Source organism: Medicago sativa, chromosome 1 (genome assembly GCF_051527215.1).
Source record: "Medicago sativa cultivar Bolivia chromosome 1, Bolivia_mono, whole genome shotgun sequence".
NCBI classification, from domain to species: domain Eukaryota; kingdom Viridiplantae; phylum Streptophyta; class Magnoliopsida; order Fabales; family Fabaceae; genus Medicago; species Medicago sativa.
This window is the reverse complement of record NC_140749.1, coordinates 84,673,252-84,693,533: the sequence shown is the minus strand read 5'-3', so window position 1 is coordinate 84,693,533 and position 20,282 is coordinate 84,673,252. Positions and strand designations below refer to the sequence as shown.

Genomic DNA, 20,282 nt, shown 5'->3' with positions numbered 1-20,282 from the left:
GCATAAAGGAAAAAAAGTGTACTCTAAGGGCATGGCATATTCTTATCATGGGAAGTGGGAACCATTCAATTCGAATCAACCATTTTCTCAGCAAGAAATGTGATTGCATTTTCATGTACACAAGCACAACACATCACAAACATACAAACAACTAACTTCAGTTATATGCTGCTACAACCACATAACAGATTTATTATCTTTGTCTACAAATCTTTAAGATTGTATCGTAGTCAATTTTTCCATCCTTTCCTATTTTTGTTCCTTTCCTCTTCCTCCAGTGGTTTAAAACTGTTGTTACAAATAAAATAATCACAGACAAAGACAAGTGCAATTGCCCTTCCTTTTGGTAGTTGGTGCCCACAAATCACAATGACAAAGTAATTTTTATAGTAAATAAATATTCATGTCGGTCATTCCTATAAACAAAAACTATTTTAATTCTTAAAAAAAGTTAGCGGCGCAGTTTATTGCACGTTTATCTTCTCGAAAAGTAACAACTTATATGTAAATGTGCATTTCATCAAAAAAAAACAAATAAATCTTTATTTAGTCAATTTTATATGCAAATTTAAAAATTATAATAATAACACAATACATATTTAAGGACGAAAATGATTGTTTAATGATTATTAGTCAAAGTTTCTCTTTTTCTTTTTTATTTAATTTTATTGAATAATTTATTCACACTTTTGTCTCAACTTGCAAGTGGTAGAACCATTATACTACTATGTATGCATTCTTCAATTTACCCATTTGTTTTCATTTCCTTTGCTGAAATTGTTCTTCACAAAGTTCCAAGCTTTATCACTTTTGAATCACACCCACAAACAGAACCTTGAGAAAAAAAATGTCAGAACCTGAGGAAGAAAATCAAGACTTTCCTCCCAAGACAAAAACATCATTAGAAGAACATGGTTGTTCTATGGATTTTGATCTAGATTTAGAAACACCATGGCCTTTGGATCACATGTCCTTTATCACCAATCCCATGTCACCTTTTTTGTTTTCAAACATCTCTGATCAACCTTCTTCTCCTCTATGGACTTTTACTGACGGAGAAGATGGCAAACTTGCAGCTTCAGCTTTCTCTGATTGCCACAAGATCTTCTCTTGTATGTTTTGTTTTGTTTGATTCTTTTTCTGTTGACTTCAGTTTTGAAAGTTTTTTGAATCTTTTGAACTTGCTTAATTAATTCATAGTTGACTGTAACTTGATTTTGATGCAACAATTTTTGCTTTGTTTGATTTTATAATGTAATATGTGAATTTTAGAGTTTATAATTATTTTCCCTTAATGTATAATGAGTTTATATGTGCCTAATTTTACTTGTGAATGTTGGTGTAGTGAAGAAACATTTTTTAATTAAAAAGAAAAATTATATTAATAACCTACTACAGTATTTGAAGATTAAGTTGATTATATGCGTTGTTAATTATGTAGAAGGACTTTATGTGATTGAAATTGAATTTGTTTTTGTCTCCCTCTTCTAAATTGAACAGCTGAAGTTTCATGGCTTCATGGCTAGAGTTGCCTGGTAATTGCTTTCTTGGGCTTTTACCTTATACAAGTACATGCTACATTTGTTATTATGATTTTTGAGTATTTATAAGGTTTGAAATTGAAAGTTCTAGATATACTTGTATTTTTGAGCTATTAATATAATAACCGTGAAGTTTTCATAATCCAGTCCAATGTCATGTGGTGCTAAACATGTATTTTGCAGTTTATGTGGAGAGCTGCATTTCTTCTAACTAAAGCTACTGTTTTTCAGGTGATTCAAATTCAATAACTGAGAAGCCGGTGGAGAAAGACGACAACAAAACACTTTTGCCACCCCTTTTGCCACCAATAGAAAATTTGGATGGATATTGTGTAATCAAGGAAAAGATGACACAAGCGCTTCGTTACTTCAAAGAGTGGACTGAACTGAATGTATTGGCTCAGGTTTGGGCACCTGTGAGGAATGGTAATCGGTATGTACTTACAACTTCAGGTCAACCCTTTGTCCTTGATCCACATAGTAATGGACTCAATCAGTATAGAACGGTTTCCCTGATGTACATGTTTTCTGTGGATGGAGAGAACGATGGAACTCTAGGACTTCCTGGTCGAGTTTTTCAGCAGAAACTACCAGAATGGTCTCCCAATGTTCTGTACTATTCTAATAAAGAGTATCCCCGCCGAGATCATGCTCAACATTACAACGTTCGTGGAACCTTGGCTTTGCCTGTATTTGAACCTTCGTTGCAGTCATGTATTGGTGTGATAGAGTTGATAATGACTTCACTAAAGATTAACTATGCTCCTGAGGTTGAAAAAATCTGCAAAGCCCTAGAGGTTGAGTTTCTTTTAACTTTGCAATCTATCCTAAGTTTTATGGTTTTCTTATGTTTGGTGATTACAATGTGACGAACTGATATTTATACATTTTATACCAAGTTTTCAATGGCAGAGATTTTGAATAACTATAAACATATTTAGATTCCTCAATGATCTGCTTTTGGTTTCCTTGCAGGCAGTAAATTTGAGGAGCTCAGAGTTTTTGGACCATCCATTCACTCAGGTATTTTTATTTTTAGAGTTTAATGGAGGTACGCAGTCAGTATAAATTTGTTTTGCACTGACAGCCAGTGACAATGATTCACACTTGCAACATAAGCCTATTTGTAACTGCATTTTAAAAATAATTGGAAAATACTGGATTCTCATTGGATGTTGGTGTAAATGCATATCCTGATTTGTTTTTATCATGTATGATGCATCCCAGTCTGTTATATCTAGATAATGTTGTTATTGTTCTATCGCTTACCCCTGGATTCCCACAGATATAACTTGGCAATGCTTTTAAATCAGATTTGCAATGAAGGGCGTCAAAATGCATTATCGGAGATCTTAGAGATATTGACAGTGGTGTGTGAAACTCATAATTTACCTCTAGCCCAAACATGGGTTCCCTGTAGGCATAGGAGTGTTTTGGCTCATGGTGGCGGTTTCAAGAAAAGTTGTTCGAGTTTTGATGGTAGTTGCATGGGGCAAGTGTGCATGTCTACAACTGAGGCGGCAGCCTATATCGTAGATGCTCATTTATGGGGTTTCAGAGAAGCATGTGTCGAACATCACTTACAACATGGTCAAGGTGTTGCGGGGAGGGCGTTTTTGTCTCAAAACATGTGCTTCTGCACAAACATTACCAAGTTCTGCAAGACAGATTACCCTTTGGTTCATTATGCTCTCATGTTTGGGTTAACAAGCTGTTTTGCAATCTGTTTGCGGAGTTTTCATACAGGAAATGATGATTATGTATTAGAGTTTTTTCTGCCTCCTGGGATTACTGAATTTCATGAACAGAAGATGCTGTTGGGATCCATATTGTCAACAATGAAACAGCATTTTCAGAGTCTTAACATTGCTGCTGGTGTTGAACTCGAGGAAAATGGTTCAATTGAAATTATTGAAGCAACTGATGAAGGCATTCGTCTTAGAACCGAATCTATTCCTATTGCTCAATCTATTAAATCACCACCTAGACCCGATGCCTCACCAAATATGGAGGAGGAGGAGGAGGGAGTACCACAGGATCCATCAGAGGTTCATGGTGAAAATGTAGGCAGAAGTGTTGATCCGATGTCTACCTTAGGGAATAAAAACATAAAGAAACCCTCAGAGAGGAAACGTGGAAAAACTGAGAAATCAATTAGTCTTGAAGTTCTACAACGTTATTTTGCTGGGAGTCTTAAAGATGCTGCAAAGAGCCTTGGCGGTACGTTCATACTCTGACATATAGTGTGATGTGATTTTATCTTTATTAATCTGCTGCTAGCTGGAAACATATTCATCCAATATTAACATTTTATAATTCTCTAAGAATACACATGCATACTCTACTACAATGGAGTGCATCTTTTGGTTATTTTATCTTTACAAATTTGCTGCTATCTGGAAATATACAATTACCGAAGAATGTATTACGTAATCGAAACATACAAACTGTATTTTTGTAAAAAAAAAAAAAAAAACAGTAGTAGTTTGTTATCTAAGAAACATGAAAGAAAGTAGTAGCTTTAACACAAACTTCTTGGATATATTCTTGTTGTACAGTTTGCCCTACTACAATGAAGCGTATCTGCAGGCAGCATGGGATATCTCGTTGGCCATCTCGAAAGATTAACAAGGTTAACCGTTCCCTATCTAAGCTCAAACGTGTTATTGAATCTGTCCAAGGCGCTGAAGGAGCGTTTGATTTGAATTCTCTTGGTAATAATCAACTTCCAATTGTTAGTTCATTTCCTGAGCCTTCTACTCCGAATAAGTCCAGCCAGCAATGCTCGTTAAGCAATAGGCCGTCAGAGCCTCAGATGAAAGAGAATGAATTTGATGCCTCTAAAGTATCAGAAACAAACATACAGATTGTAATGGAAAATCAATTGCTAGGAGGAAGGAAACATAGTCTTGAGAAAGAAGTGATTAATGGTAAAGGCGTGACTATTCAGGAAATTGGAAAGGACCGAAAAAGGAATAGAACTAGGAGTGGCTCGAGCGAAGATAGCACAAACCCTACTTCTCATGGTTCATGCCACGGTAGTCCCCCAATTGAAATTCCAACCATAAAAGATCCGTTCATTCCATCCAACAATGAACAACATGTTGTGTTGAGGGGATCGCCAGAGTCGGGAATGCAGCCGACTAATGCTTTAAACTCTCCAACTTCTCACCGTATGCCCGACAATGTGATAGCAGAACTTCAAGAGCCGTTTGGAGGATTGCTAATAGAGGACGCTGGAAGTTCGAAAGATTTGAGAAATTTGTGCCCTTCAGTAGCTGAGGCCATTTTGGAGGATCTGGCTCCAGAAGCTTGTGGTAACAACTTTCCAGGTTCATCACATCTGGCTCCTCCTAAACAATGCATTGATATCATTAATAATTCAGTGACGCCTTTTGCAGCTAGAAAAGAAATGAAGACTGTAACTATTAAGGCAACATATAGAGAAGATATCATAAGGTTTAGGGTCTCTTTGAACTGTGGCATTGTGGAATTGAAAGAAGAAGTTTCCAGAAGATTGAAACTTGAGGTTGGCACATTTGATATCAAGTACATGGACGATGATAATGAATGGGTTTTGATAGCATGTGATGCAGACCTTCAGGAGTGCATGTATGTTTCGAGATCATCCGGAGGAAGCAACATAATCCGGGTTTTGGTGCATGACATAACATCAAATCTTGGAAGCTCCTGTGAGAGTTCAGGGGAGTGACAAGTCTCTGTGCATAGTTCAGTTTGTTATCTATTGTTTAGGTTCTTGTAATCTTTAGGAAGATAGGTAAAAACATTATTAATTTTGGTTAAGATTTGCTCAAATTGTAAAAAGTTTGAGATTAGATTTAAGAATAATTCATATGATAAAATAGTTTGGATTTTTTGATGACACATAACATGGTCAAGTTTAAAAATCATGTTGATATTGACATTTAGAATTGTTCAGTCCATATGTTGGATGAAATCCAAACCTTATGGCGTGTCTTATTTTTATCTTCAACAACAATTGTCACACACTGCGTAAAATGATGCCTTAGCTGTCACAACTAGAGTCTTGTGATAAGAGTAAAATGTTAGACAAGTGAAACAAAATTGTTATGGTTATATTTCTAGAATAATATCAATATGTGTATGCCCTATCCACTTATTTAGATTTGTAGAGGATCAATGGGGCCCTTAAGATTGTCCTCCACATCTCCTATCTTTCGATTTCGTTGTCATTGGTTGTCTTCTTCCTTGTCATGGCCTTCTTGGCACATGTTTTTCTGGGTTATTAATGTATTATTGATTGGTATTTCATTTTTCTCATTACAAAATTTGAGAGAAAAAAAAAAGAGAGAATTGAAACGTGTAACTCAGTTGTTATAATGATGCAAATTCTATATAAAAAATCTATAGATACTTATAATTTTTTTTCCTGGTGCCTTCTGTAAGGCTGGTCGTTAAAATACTGCAAGAAAAAGTGTTGGCTGCAAAGAGAGCTGTTATTTGTTACAAAGGTTTCACGTGCAAAATGCATCTCATCATTTACCCGTACAATCGATGAACAATTGGGCAAATGCACACAGTTGCCATGCGTGCTTACAAACCTCATTCTCATGGGTTTTTATTAAAAACTATTACTAAATTCTCACTGCTTATAACATCTCAATAGTTTTACAACCTACGATAAAATTTATTTACAATCACTCTTTTTGAGGTTGGTGCGTGGATAGGTAGATGACCCTTGAATTCGATAAACTCTAATACCATGTTGAACCACTGGTCTTGGTAAATTACTCGTGTATTCATTCAACATAATGATAGTTTGGAATAGAGAATAGTAGGAAGAAACAAGATATGAAAGTATTGTTAAGAACTAGCCAAAACGTGTCTCACCATATATGCCGTGCGGCATTTGTCTCTCCTTTCCATAACATGGGTATTGGCTGTTTTGTCCTCCTAATTGTCATTAGATTCTCCTTTCATCAGTTCTCTGAGTATATGCATGTTTTCTAGATGGCGGGTATCAGTGGTGATATTGATATATACGATGGAAAGAAAGATGAAATAATCGAAAATCAGTGCATGGATGCCTTGTGCATTACGAGTTATCTGGACTTTGAATTAAAATTTGATAAGCTGCTATTAAAATTGGTTACAATTTGCGTTGTGCATAAATGAAACAGAGCTGTAACCTAATGTGTACGCAGCAAGAGATGATGGAGGAGTGTGTTATTAATGTTACAGTGGCGGCATACGAGAAGGTACGAGTACTAAAGTAATCATCTAAACATAATTCAAATTCTGCTCAATTAAAATCGAAAGCAATTTTAGTTGCCTACCGAAACACGTCCGTAGTCTTAATCTGAATTAGAACTTCATTTACGAAAACATTGAAGTGTAATTATGGACAAGAATTTTCGATTGTCTTTAAGAGCAGAGTCTTGATCAACGCACTATCCATTGAGACAAGGAAAATGTTGATCAAGGATTTCAGAAGAAACTTATTTTAAAGTTGTAACTGACACCTTCTACTTAAACTATAATTCATAGTTGTGAAAAAGATAGATAGAACAAAGAAAACTTTCCAATTTTCCACTGTATTGAAGTTATCCCCTTCCTAGTAAGCTTATAATTCCCTTTGGTTAACTACTGTATCAATCATTCTTAGAGCGTATGATATTTAAAGTTATACCCTTCCTAATCACTTAGAATTCCCTTTGGTAAACTACTGTATCAATCATTCCTAGACCATATAACGTTTAATGAAAACATGGTCATCATAAGGAACAAAGAACTCCTTAAAAATATAAACCCATAAAATCTTTTGATATCTAGTGATACACAAAAATATGCTAAGTTCGCTTGCAAAAATATGATAAACTCACAAGTCTCAGTTAAATAAAGCACATTTCTTCTAACAATAAAGATAAAAACTTGAGAAAATTGAAGCAAAGAAAAACTAGATAGCTTGTCTCCCATCATGTGAAGCCATAACAAAAGTAAACAAAACCTATTTCTTCTTATCTCCTGCTCCACCACCAGCCCTGCACATTGAAAATATCTAAATAAGCAAAAACCAATAACAAGAACATGTTCCGGGAATGTTTATCATAATAACCAAATACCAAGCATAACAATAATAACAAAGAACATAGAACAAACCTCATCTTCCTGAGGACATTAGACATCTCCTCTCTCTTCTTCTTTGCACGTTTGTGGGTTCCAAGCTTTCTCTTTGCAACCTTAAGTGCCCTCTTGTCTTTTCCAACCTTGAGCAACTCAGTGATACGCTTCTCGTAAGGAGCAAACCCAGCAACCTCTCTAATGAGGTTCCTCACAAAGTGCACCCTCTTGCTTGTTTTCTGAACGAATAAAAACAATCTTTAGGGGCCACATCCAAGATGAACAGAATGCAAAAATCATTTCGTCTTACAACATTATTTCATTCATTCCTATGGTGGATAGATAGTGTATAATTTGCCCAACATTATTTCTCCTTCTATTCATATATCTCCCTAACAAAAATGTCATCCTCATAAATATCATCCTCATAAGCAGTTTTTTCTTAAACTACCTTGACAAGCTTATGAATTAATACATAGTACAAAAAAACTTATTTACTTGCATAAGCTAAAAAATAAGCCAATCCAAACAGATCCTTAATACAAAGTACGAGCATAACAAGCTTAACAGATACTACTTAAAACCTTAAGCTAATAATTCCAATTTAAATCTAACATAAAATGGATCTGAAAAAAAAAAAAAAAAAAAAAAGAGAAAAAAATGAGACTGACCCCCTTGCGAGCTGAAGGACGTGGAGCCAATTCCTTCTTTGTGACGATGTGGCCTTTGTTCAATCCAACGAACAAACCAGTACTTGGTTGTTTAGGAGCCATTTCTCCTGTCACAAATAAACAAACAAAAGCACTTCAGAATTTTCGAATGATGAAGACGAAAACATGAGATTGAGATAATCGAAGAACGAGGATAAGAAATGAATACCTGTAGTGACGGTGATCTCAGAAACCCTAACACCAGAGAGAGTGCGGTGGAATGGAAGTGAAGAAGCTAACCTTAGGGTTCTTTCGAGTATCTGCTGCTTCCGCTTTTTATTGCAGAGTTAAATCGGGTCGTGGGTTTATCTTTACTTCAACGGAAAGGCCCGTATAGGCCCATTAATCTTTTTATTACTCCTTTTTCATTGAAAAAAAAAAAAAATGGCTAGTGTAGGAAGGAACAATTACCTTACTTCTTCATTTATTAATTAATTTATTGAAATCTTCAAATTTTTACTTTTTAAAAGGTTGAATGTACAACTTTTCACACTTTTCAATACATAATTGCTATTGCATGACAATTTACAATCATTTCACATTGCCAATGTGTATCCTATTTCCTATTTTTAGAAAGAAAAAGGTTTAAGTGAATTCAACATATGACACCCACTAAGGTCAAGGCATGTCTTAAGGCTCAAAGAGCGCTTGTATGATACTTATTGATCACCTATCAAAGAGGTCCTCACATTGATAGTGGAAGTTGAACCTACAACCTTATGGGTGGGTTAATTCCTTATCGACAAAAGTGTTATAAAAATAAATGAAGATGAAAATATATTTGTAGAGATTAATCAATAACAATTGTGTATTCCATCAAATCACTTTACCACATTATACTTTAATATAACGTGAAGTGAAGAAATAGTTGATTCATTTGAGATGAGAATGTAGATTATTTATTTAGCACATCTATTAAACTTTTAAAAAACAAATTCATCAATTTTTTTATTCACTTTTGCATATTACAATTTGTTTGGATATAATAATGATATTTGACACGTAATTATATTAAGTTTCCAACTTATGTCCAAAAATAAAGTTTACAACAAAGAACAAGGACAAGGTTAACTCAAAGCTGTCCTTATGATCCCCTCATCATCAGATCCTCCTCCGACGTTGTTCCAAACAAAGTTTCATCTTTTGATGCCTCTGGTTTTCTGGGTACTACTTTGACCAACATCCAAATTTCGTACAACTCGTTTTTCCTTCCTCCACTCTCCAATTTTGTACTTCTCATCAAAATCACTATTTTTGCCTCAACTTTGACTTTGAGTTTCTGGGTTTCCTTGTAAGGCATCTCTCTCTGTTTCCAATTTTCATATCCATCAAATTAAAACCTCCTTTCTAATTTTTTGTATTCTTAAGATTGTATAATCTCTTTTGTCCCTTAGTAATATACTTTTCTTGTATTGAGTGGAAACAAATACTATAGTTGTTATCACAAGGAAGTTAATATTGTTGTATATTGCATACTTTCCTCACAGATCATAACACTTCTTGATCATTTCTCTTATTGTATACCTGCAGCTATATACCTACCTGAATTTTCATCCAATACTAATTTTTTTTTCTTCTCTATTTTTGGGGTACTACAATTTTTTTATAGTGTCAATATTTTATTTATTCAACAGATAGAGTAGTAGTACTACTCTGAAATTTTTGTTTGTACCTCAACTTGAGACAACTTGAACATTTCAAGTTGATATCTATATCTGTACTGTGAGGAAATTTGCCATTTGGCAGAAAACCAATACTGTTTTTTTGTATGCTTAGTAGATGCCTAGGCTGTAGTCACAATGTCGATTATCTGCGGTTTTCCTCTTGTTGAGTGTGTATATTGTTTAGCTTGCGCTCGTTGGGCGTGGAAAAGATGTCTCCACACTGCAGGGCATGACAGTGAAACTTGGGGATTTGCCGCAACAGAAGAATTTGAGCCTGTCCCACGTCTTTGTCGCTATATTTTAGCTGTGTATGAAGACGATCTTCGGAACCCTCTTTGGGCGCCTCCTGGTGGCTATGGAATCAACCCTGATTGGTTATTACTTAGAAAGACGTACAAAGATACAAGAGGACGGGCTCCACCATATATATTGTATCTTGATCATGATCATGCTGATATAGTTCTTGCTATAAGGGGACTAAATCTGGCAAAGGAGAGTGATTATGCTGTTCTGTTGGATAATAAATTAGGGAAGAGAAAGTTTGATGGGGGGTATGTTCACAATGGGCTGTTAAAGGCTGCTGGATGGGTTATGGATGCGGAGTGTGAAATTTTGAGGGAATTGGTAGAGAAGTATCCAAATTATACTCTTACATTTGCTGGACATTCCCTTGGATCAGGAGTAGCTGCAGCGTTGAGCATGGTGGTTGTGCAGAATCGAGATAGACTTGGAAATATTGAGAGGAAGAGAGTTAGGTGTTATGCTATTGCTCCTGCTAGATGTATGTCGCTTAATTTGGCAGTCAGATATGCAGATGTCATAAACTCTGTCGTGCTTCAGGCAAGTTATCAGTTTTTTTTTTGTTTAGTTGAAGAATCCTTGTCGTTCCTTTGAATATTTTTACATCTAGTAGAATGTGATGAATGTTAAATTAGAGCTTTTGCTGGCTAATTTGAAATCTTTCATGTGCCAGAGAGAAACAATTTATGGCGGATTTTCACGAACTTTAGTGTTTTACACGAGACAAATATTTTCCTGAAGTTTATTTTATGTGATAGCGACCTGATGGAAAAATGTTCGATTGTTGTTGTTTTATTATGAGAGATAGTAAAGGATTTGTTCTTATGAAAAGTGTGTTGCTTGCAGTTATTATATATATGTGCTCATAATAATTTTAAATTTTAGTTAATTTCAACTGTTGAGGTTAAGTGGCATGACAAACTTCTGCTTATACTCCCTTATACTTATTCAAGCTGACCTGATTCATGCTGAATCTTGTACTTTGAAGTTAATCGCTATTTTCCTTGGTTAGGATGACTTCTTACCAAGGACAGCCACCCCGTTGGAAGATATATTCAAGTCTCTTTTCTGGTATGTTGTAAGATCCCTAATACGACTAACTTCGTTATTATTGTGTTTGTTATGTACGACTAGAGTATGTTCTAGTATACTAAAGTCTAAGCAGTTAAATTAGTGTTGATGCTTCATAGCAATTTTATTGTTTTCATGAGAAGATATTGTTTTCTTGGATTTGCAGTTTGCCATGCTTATTGTGCTTAAGGTGCATGAGGGATACATGTATACCAGAGGAGAAGATGCTAAAAGATCCAAGGAGACTCTATGCACCTGGTCGCTTGTATCACATTGTTGAGAGAAAGCCTTTCAGGTATGGCTAAGGATTCAACAAAGTGCTTATACAGAACTGTAACCATAATTTTGGAAATTGCCTTCAGTTCAAACACAGTGTATCTTTTTGATTGTCTAGCATATGTTTATCTTATTTCTTCCATTGATATATAATAAAAAAAACATGCTTATACAGCCTTTTCGTTTGGCTTTACATTTATTAACACTGTTTCTGTGCAGATTGGGAAGGTTTCCTCCAGTTGTGAGAACAGCAGTGCCAGTAGATGGAAGGTTCGAGCATATCGTCCTTTCTTGTAATGCTACGTCAGATCATGCCATTATTTGGATAGAGAAAGAGGCCCAAAGGGCTTTGGATGTAAGTCTTTCAGCCTTGTAATTTTTGTACTTCATTCTTTGGTGGAATCAAACTTTTGTTTTTGTCTCTCTTTTTCTATGTGTTTGTGTCAACTATAATTAAGATTTGGCCTTAAGATTTGAAATTCTTAGAATAATACGAGAAATATGAATTTTGAGATGTAATCACTTCATATTTTATCAGCATCTTAGTTATAACAATTTCCATGTGTCTACCACATCTACCATGTGTAGGGAAATCAAAAAGAGCTTTTGACAATTTCAACCATATTTCCTTCAAGTATGCATACAAATTATCATAGGTTTTCCCCCTACTTATGGCCTATTTGGATTGCCTTATTACTTATTGGAGCTTATCTACTGGCATGAGCACTTGTGAGACTAGTTGGGGGAGCTTGTGGAAACAACTTATGACATGCCCATAAATTGTTTTCAGCTTCATAACTTTTCCATGATATTTTACGAAAACATATTGACTCTAATTTATCTTTTGTTATAGAAATATCTTATACATAAGCACTTAAGCTATTAGCGAAATCAAAAAGAGCTTTTGACAATTTCAACCATATGTCCTTCAAGTATGCATACAAATTATCATAGGTTTTCCCCCTACTTATGGCCTATTTGGATTGCCTTATTACTTATTGGAGCTTATCTACTGGCATGAGCACTTGTGAGACTAGTTGGGGGAGCTTGTGGAAACAACTTATGACATGCCCATAAATTGTTTTCAGCTTCATAACTTTTCCATGATATTTTACGAAAACATATTGACTCTAATTTATCTTTTGTTATAGAAATATCTTATACATAAGCACTTAAGCTATTAGAGCTTAACTAAATTGTTTATACAAACAATGTCTATATCAATTTGAGCTTCTTGTAGGCCTAAATAATCAATCAAGTTCCACTAATTTGGCATTCTATTTAATATATCAACGACATCTTTGCTATTTTGTTTATGCCACTGCCAATTGCAGTTGATGATGGAGAAAGATAATACCATGGAAGTACCTGTAAAGCAAATCATGCAGCGTCAGGAAACAATGACAAGACACGGCCAAGAATACAAAGCTGCATTACAAAGAGCGAAAACATTAGACATTCCACATGCTTTTACGCCACCATCAGAATATGGAACTTTTGATGAGGAAGGAGAGGAGAGTTCAAGGTCAGAGGCTGAGTCTTCTGTTAGTTCAACTAATAGGAGTACGGTTAACGAAAGCTGGGATGTATTGATTGAGCGTCTTTTTGATAAGGATGAGCATGGTCACATGGTGCTCAAGAGATGAATGATGATCATGTAATTTATGTGTAGTAAGTATGAATTACTATCCTGAACTAAAATTCATTCATTCTTTTGCGATTTTTGGTGTTCAGTTTACCTAGATAGAAGAGGGAATAACATGAAGTGAAGATTGGTAAGTTTCTTATTGTAGAAATTTTTGGGAATCACCTCTCTTCTTAAGCTTCATATATGTAAGGATACGCCGGAATTTTTGTTTTGTGTGAAGGAGGATACTCTTGATGTAATTGTGTGAGAATATAATTTCCCTGTTCAGTTTGTATTAATTATGTCAGTTGGAGTTGTTCATTAGACCTGAATTGAACTTTTTCAGGTTTACACTGCCTATATATAATTCAATGAATAAAGTGAAATTTGCATTTCTAGTTTCGGTTATATCTCTGAAAGCTGAGTACAATTTCTTCTATTTATTAACATATTCATCCAGAAAGGTATCATTATAGCACCCTGCAATGAATGGAAAATGGGGTACCCTTATTTACAAGACAAAAATTGTATTTGCTTCAGATACAATTCTACAGTAGTTTCTTTAATTCCTTGAACAACTGTACAATCTTGTAAAAGATCTATTATGTTGAACTACTATATTCCACAAAAATCATCGAAGTTTCATCCATAACTTGTAGTAATTATTATCAAATATGTGTTGGTTTAAGTGGAAGAGACTTGTTTCGTTTGAGTATTTGTTTTTATGTTCACAGGAATATTTCATTTCATTCAAGGCAAGTATGTTTGAGACATAATAAATACTACAAACATTTCTTCCAATGAAAATTTAGTCCGTTTCATCATACCGTGGGAGACTAGGATTGTGAGAAATTCAAATCTCACTGAGTATGCAGCTTTTTATTTTGATTCTTAGTTCCATCTATACAAAAGAATCATTCTTTGTCTTTTAATGTGATTTAAAATAGGAAGCAAACAATTAGAAATATTTGAAGTATAGGTACCGTGGGGGATATAATATATTAGTAAACTAAGCATAAATGTATATCTTGGTGTCTTTATGTGGAAGGAAAACTTCATTGACATGTTATGATCTTCTAGATTTGAGATGTTGAAGGAAATCTTAAATTATTTTGAACATATGAAATTGAAGAGAAACGATTGAACTTTCCAAATGGCGCGTGGATGAGTGATAACGGGAAGATTGTGAGTTTTGACAACAGAAAGAGAGATGTCAAGTGAGTGTGTGCTGACTAAATCCCCACATCGAGTGATTCATAAACCAAACTATGTTGTTCATATATAAAAGAAAGGGCCTCTCGCTATACCTTTCAAATGTGAAGCAAAGTTGAAAAGAATTAAGTGAAGAGTTTTACAGTGAAAATATATTGATCTCTACTTATAGTTTTTATAAGTTTAATAATCAAATGTATTTCGTCTGTAACTCTGTCACTTTATTCTCTAGTTTTGTGGGAGCTTCTTTTCTCAGCAATATTAGTTAATTTTTTCCTGATTTTTTTACTGCATTTAAAAGTTAATATAGGAATAGTTATGATTAAAACCAGTTTAAAGCTTCTGCAAACAGAGTTGAGGTTCTAAAAAGCTCAAATTTTGGTGGCTTGCTAAGAAATTTACTGTCCCTATACTCTAAAGCATATATACCATATAATATATAGTATAGAATTGAACACATTCAAACATGTACTGAAGTTCATTTGCAGCTTTTGGTATATGTTGAATGAGCAGCTTTTATTTATTTAGATAGAAATGTAAAATTAGCAAGTTGATGTCTTTTGTTGAGTGACTTTTTAGCTATATAGCACGAACTCTTAAGTTAAATGTGTGTTTGAGGGTCCAACATGTGTCGGCGTCTGAACTATACTAAATTTAAGCAGTTCAAGTTACAAAACCCGTCAATGATTGAAGGAAAAGGATGTCAGAAACATAAAGAATAACTAAGATCAAGCGCATATATATAGAATTCAATACATTCAAACATGTACTGCATTTGTTGAATAAAGGTATTAGTAAGTTAGAAATGTAAAAAAGTATCAGTAAGTTAGAAATGTAAAATTAGCAAGTATTTGTTATTACTTGTACTTTATTCAGCTTGAGAAGAAAGAAATATTTTAATGTGACTTCAAATAGGAAACAACGGTTAGCAATATTCGAAACATAAATTTCGTGGCGTATATAGTACTCCTCATATCTTGGTCCCTTTCTGTGGAAGGAAAGCTTCAATGAATATGTTTAATCATCTAGCTTTTAGACATGGAAGAAATCATTAAGATGATTTTAAGCATGTGAAGTTGAAGAGAAAAGATTGATTGAACATTCCAAATAGGTGTGTGTGGATGAGTGAAAATGAGGGAGGATTGTGGCAACAGGTTGTTCATATTATCGAAGGTAGAAAGAAAGGAAATGAGCCAAGTGAATGGGTGTCTATTAAAGTCCCACATCGATTAACGCATAAACCAAACTAAGCTGCTTGCATACAAAATGAATGGACTTCAACCTATTACATTTACGGAGTCGTGTGATGATGACATAGCGAACTATTCTTTCGCCTTTTACTAAAGAATACCGTGTCAGCGTCACATTTAGCGGCATACGATAGTTTTTGGAAGAGTCCTCTTAATTGAGGGCTCTGCGATATTAGTTTAATTTTTTATTTTTATTTTAGGCATGGATCCTATAACATTACATGTAGTCCCTTTTTTTTTTGAAAGGACATGTGGTTCCCTTAAAAATATATTAAATGTGGTTATTTATAAAAAATAATGATCGGAAATTAAATAAAAATATTAATGTAACTTTTTTTTTTGAAGAAGATTAATGTAACTTTTTTATTAATAATTTGTTTGTTTTTATATGATAAATGTATTAAAAAACGGATTTTTGTATGATAAATCTATTGAAAAAACAGATTTCTATGTCCCTGTATGAGAAGAATTCAAGAGTATTTTTAAAATATTAAAATTAATGTAGAAAACCGTTTATTTCAAAATACTAAAATTTTTGTATTAAATATTTGTTTATTTCATAATGTACAAAACCGTTTAATATTTGCAACGCGATTGTAGATTTTAATTTATATTCTTATATTTTTTTTTAGGGAATTTATATTCTTATATATTCATTAACAAATTGCACCTAAAAAATTATATTTTTTTTAAGACAAAAATGGAATATATTAACAATGGCAGTGAAACCACCTCAATACAAGATGTACTAAATGGCCATCCTTAAAACAATCAGTCATACAAGGTAATTACAAAAACAAAGGTCAGTCGATACCCAAACATAACAAAGGGTCCGACCACCATCTTTGAGAACCGTACACAAATGTGGTATTATTAGCTTTTACCCACCAAAACGAGTGAAATTTAACTTTTTCTAAGAGTTGATCAATGGGGGTTTGGATGCTATTAAATATTATGTTATCGCGTTCATTCCAAACCAGCCAGACACAAAGCAGCTAAATAAGCTGAAGAAAAGATCGACGAGCCACTAAAAAATTATATTAAGGAACAAAATTTTATATTCCTATGAGAAAATTGATATGATAAAATTTTAAAAACTCAAAGTATTTTCAAAATAGCATCATTCAAATTTTATGTAAAAAATTGTAAAATTTGTGCATAACTTTTGTTGTGGATATTAATTGTTTATAACTATAAAATTAATTTTTTATGTTTCAATATGATAAAATCGATATGATAATTTTGAAAACACTATTAAATGGGTCACTATCATAGGATTTTTTTTGTCAAGTAATCTAACGGCTAGAGAAATTCACCTTAAAGATAAATAAGTGGTTGATAGCAATAATAAAAAATATCAAAAATAAAATAAATTACATTGCTAAAGTATAAAACTTTTTTTTTAAGGAAATTGCTAAAGTATAAACTTGTGAAGCCGGTTAATAGGTATTGCATTGAAAAAGAGGTGATGTGGCACCATACAATAAGTGAGTGTTTAAGGGTGTGTTTGGATTGAGAGTTTAAGAGGGGGAGGGAGGGGAGTGCTCACTTTTATTTTTTAAATTACGAACAATATAAAATATTTTTTAAAATAAATCAAGTGTTTTTGAACCATTATATGATTATTTATCGTGTTGTTAATTCAATTTTCTAAAAATCATTTTATAATGTCCATAATTTAAAAAAAGAAAAGTAAACTTTCTTCTCTCTTCCCTTCCTAAACCCTCCATCTCAATTGTTCGTAGCATTACCATGTGGGATATTGCCTAAACAATTATTTCTCTTGAGAATGATGAAACTATCATTGGATAAAATCAGCCTTAATTTGACCAAGTCAGTTATAAGTAAACTTAACTTGCCAATCAAATTAGGTCTGTTAATTCAAGCCCTTATTTGTGATAAACCATAGAGTTTTTTTATTTTTTTATTTATTTTGACAGCAAAGATGTACATTCATTGAGTTGAAGTAAGGTCATTACAGATGATAGAAGTAACAGGGTTTGACACAGTTCCCACCCAACATTCTAGAGCCTACATTCCTAGATATACAAGCCAAACAATAAGCTGCTTCATTCTTACATCTACTAAAATGAGATGTAATGACACTGTTCATTAAAGAAAGTAAATCTAAACAGTCAAAGACTACATTAGCAATTTCAACCACTTGCAAGTTACATGGACGCATTTAACAACCAATTCAACATCAGCTGGTTCTACGATCAAAGTCCTTCCTTGGTTTGTTTCTGACATCCTGTTTGATTGTGTTCAATTCTATATGCTTGATTTTAGTTACCATGGATGCAAGTTACACACATCATACATATTATGTGCTAAACTACTCCGCATATCTGCCTCTTTCTAACTAAAGCCCCATATCAGCTAATGCCGAAACAAAACTACGCTGCTCGCATGTAAAATTAAAAGACATCTACGTGATTTTAATGCGTGTTGTATGAAACTTGGTTGAAAAATTTTAAAAAAATAATAAATACAATTTTTTAATTTTATTTTATTTCTCAACTATCATCTGACAAATTCGCCATAATCTAATATTAAATATTTTTTAGTCTTTTTTTTTTTTGAAAGGAAATATTTTTTAGTCTATTATGCTTTTGTTCTCTCTATACAATCATGACTTTTTAAATGTTCATACTTTTATTTTTTTTAAGAAATAAATGTTCATACTTAATTTTAGTAGTTTTTTTAATCGTTATAAAAAAAATATTTGCACACAGGGTTACTCCCTGATTAAAGAAAATTTGTTTAACGAAACCTTAGGCTTTTCATTTATTTTTTTGAATTTATTTTTTTGGGTTGAGTATCTGAACTAGTTTAAGTCAAAGGTAAAAAGTTGAAAATTAATATAACAATTAATAAACTAATATTTATCATTAAAAAAAACTTTTTAAATTTAACAATTTTTAACCGACATGTTTAGAACATTATAAAAACTTCGCCACTAAAAAAAATAAGCTCAAAATTTGATTTCAAAGCTCATATTTTAGTTATTTTTATCTTGAACTTTTAGCAATTAAAAAAATTATATTTAATTCATCTCATGATAAAACGAAATTAAATTTTATAGTAAATAAGTTTATATTGTTCTAAACATGTGTGCAAAAAAAAAATTCAAAATTTTAGATTTAAAGGATAAATAAATAAACTTTATTCTACCAGGGACTAATACTGCGTGCAAATTATATTTTTAGGGATAAAAAAAACTATTAAAATTAAATAAAAACTAAACTTAGAATGTCCAAATTTTGTAGAGACCAAAAATATATTTAGTTATTTTTATCTTGAACTTTTAGCAATTAAAAAAATTATATTTAATTCATCTCATGATAAAACGAAATTAAATTTTATAGTAAATAAGTTTATATTGTTCTAAACATGTGTGAAAAAAAAATTATTCAAAATTTTAGATTGAAAGGATAAATAAATAAACTTTATTCTACCAGGGACTAATACTGCGTGCAAATTATATTTTTAGGGATAAAAAAACTATTAAAATTAAATAAAAACTAAACTTAGAATGTCCAAATTTTGTAGAGACCAAAAATATATTTAACCCAATATTTTTAATAATATTATTTTGCATCCATAATAATTTCCTATCTTCCTCTAAAAAAAAAAAGGAATTCCTTATTCTAACAAATTCACGTTTATAATGTTCCAAACAAGTCTAAAAAAATCATTCAAGAATTTCAAAGTTTAGGGAGAGTTACACAAATTTGAATTTGGGAGGGTTTAAAACCCCATGCTGATTTTTTTGTTTTTTTTATAGAGACACAAATATGTCACTTTTTTATGAGGGCTAAAAACAAAATTTGAAATCCTTTTAGAAAAGGCAAAATTTGTGTTTAAATTATTGATTTTTTCTTATAATAACGATTAGAGGGTGTACCTCGTTAAACAACACAACTTATATTCATTATTGAATGACAATTATTTAAAATCTTTTCGAGCACGAGACAATTTTATTTATTATTATTTTTTTACATTTGTTTAATTTTCTTGGAGAAACCTGTTTTTCATACTCATAGACACTTGTTAAGCTAGTAATTGTAATTTGTAAGCATTTATATACACACACACACGTTATGAGAATGAGAGTTAAGGGTGTAAACGGTTCGAACAAAATTGATGAAATTGAAAAATCAAATCAGATTGATATGTTGAAAACCAAACTGAACTAATGCCAATTTGATCAGTTTGAACATTTTTTTACTCAAATTCAAACCAAACGAAATTATTACACTCCAATGAGAGTCCTATTGAGGGATAACACTTGGGTGACATTAGGGTATTAATGTCACATGCCAACCACAATATCATAAGTGGCTTTTTTCTCTCTATCACACAAGGATTTTTTTTTTGTGCACTTATGATATTGTGGTTGGTCAATGTCATATGACATTACACCCCAATGTCGCCCAGTGTTACCCCCTATTGAGAGAGTTAAAGATCTTCTCCATTTAATGGATACTACCATTTCAAGAGAGACAAGTATATTGAATATACTAATA

General features: G+C 32.8%; 3 protein-coding genes and 1 non-coding gene across 5 annotated transcripts; 3 read left to right on the top strand and 1 right to left on the bottom strand.

Moving 5' to 3' along the window:
- The first annotated feature begins 747 nt into the window (after window positions 1–747).
- Window positions 748–5,426, top strand: LOC146958415 (protein NLP7-like). Of its 2 annotated transcripts, XM_085739932.1 has the most exons (6): window positions 748–1,112; window positions 1,501–1,535; window positions 1,773–2,338; window positions 2,517–2,564; window positions 2,855–3,761; window positions 4,100–5,426. In XM_085739932.1, exons 2-6 carry the CDS (start codon window positions 1,511–1,513, stop codon window positions 5,251–5,253), a joined length of 2,700 nt encoding a protein of 899 aa, XP_085596058.1. In that variant the 5' UTR covers window positions 748–1,112; window positions 1,501–1,510; the 3' UTR covers window positions 5,254–5,426. The 2 variants fall into 2 exon arrangements, with proteins under 2 accessions (XP_085596058.1, XP_085596057.1); XM_085739931.1 differs by lacking the exon at window positions 1,501–1,535.
- Window positions 5,427–7,318: 1,892 nt separating this feature from the next.
- LOC146958414 (large ribosomal subunit protein eL36y-like) lies at window positions 7,319–8,601 on the bottom strand. The gene is made up of 4 exons (XM_085739933.1): window positions 8,523–8,601; window positions 8,315–8,421; window positions 7,683–7,882; window positions 7,319–7,564 (listed from the first exon to the last, which is right to left on the bottom strand). Exons 2-4 carry the CDS (start codon window positions 8,414–8,416, stop codon window positions 7,531–7,533), a joined length of 336 nt encoding a protein of 111 aa, XP_085596059.1. The 5' UTR covers window positions 8,417–8,421; window positions 8,523–8,601; the 3' UTR covers window positions 7,319–7,530.
- Window positions 8,602–9,403: 802 nt separating this feature from the next.
- On the top strand, window positions 9,404–13,699 carry LOC146958413 (alpha/beta-Hydrolases superfamily protein). The gene is made up of 5 exons (XM_085739930.1): window positions 9,404–10,857; window positions 11,330–11,388; window positions 11,555–11,683; window positions 11,884–12,019; window positions 12,999–13,699. Exons 1-5 carry the CDS (start codon window positions 10,153–10,155, stop codon window positions 13,308–13,310), a joined length of 1,341 nt encoding a protein of 446 aa, XP_085596056.1. The 5' UTR covers window positions 9,404–10,152; the 3' UTR covers window positions 13,311–13,699.
- A 2,101-nt stretch (window positions 13,700–15,800) lies between these two features.
- On the top strand, window positions 15,801–15,917 carry LOC146958412 (U5 spliceosomal RNA). Its single transcript, XR_015025073.1, has one exon. It is a non-coding gene; the product is annotated as a U5 spliceosomal RNA (small nuclear RNA).
- The last annotated feature ends 4,365 nt before the right edge of the window (window positions 15,918–20,282 follow it).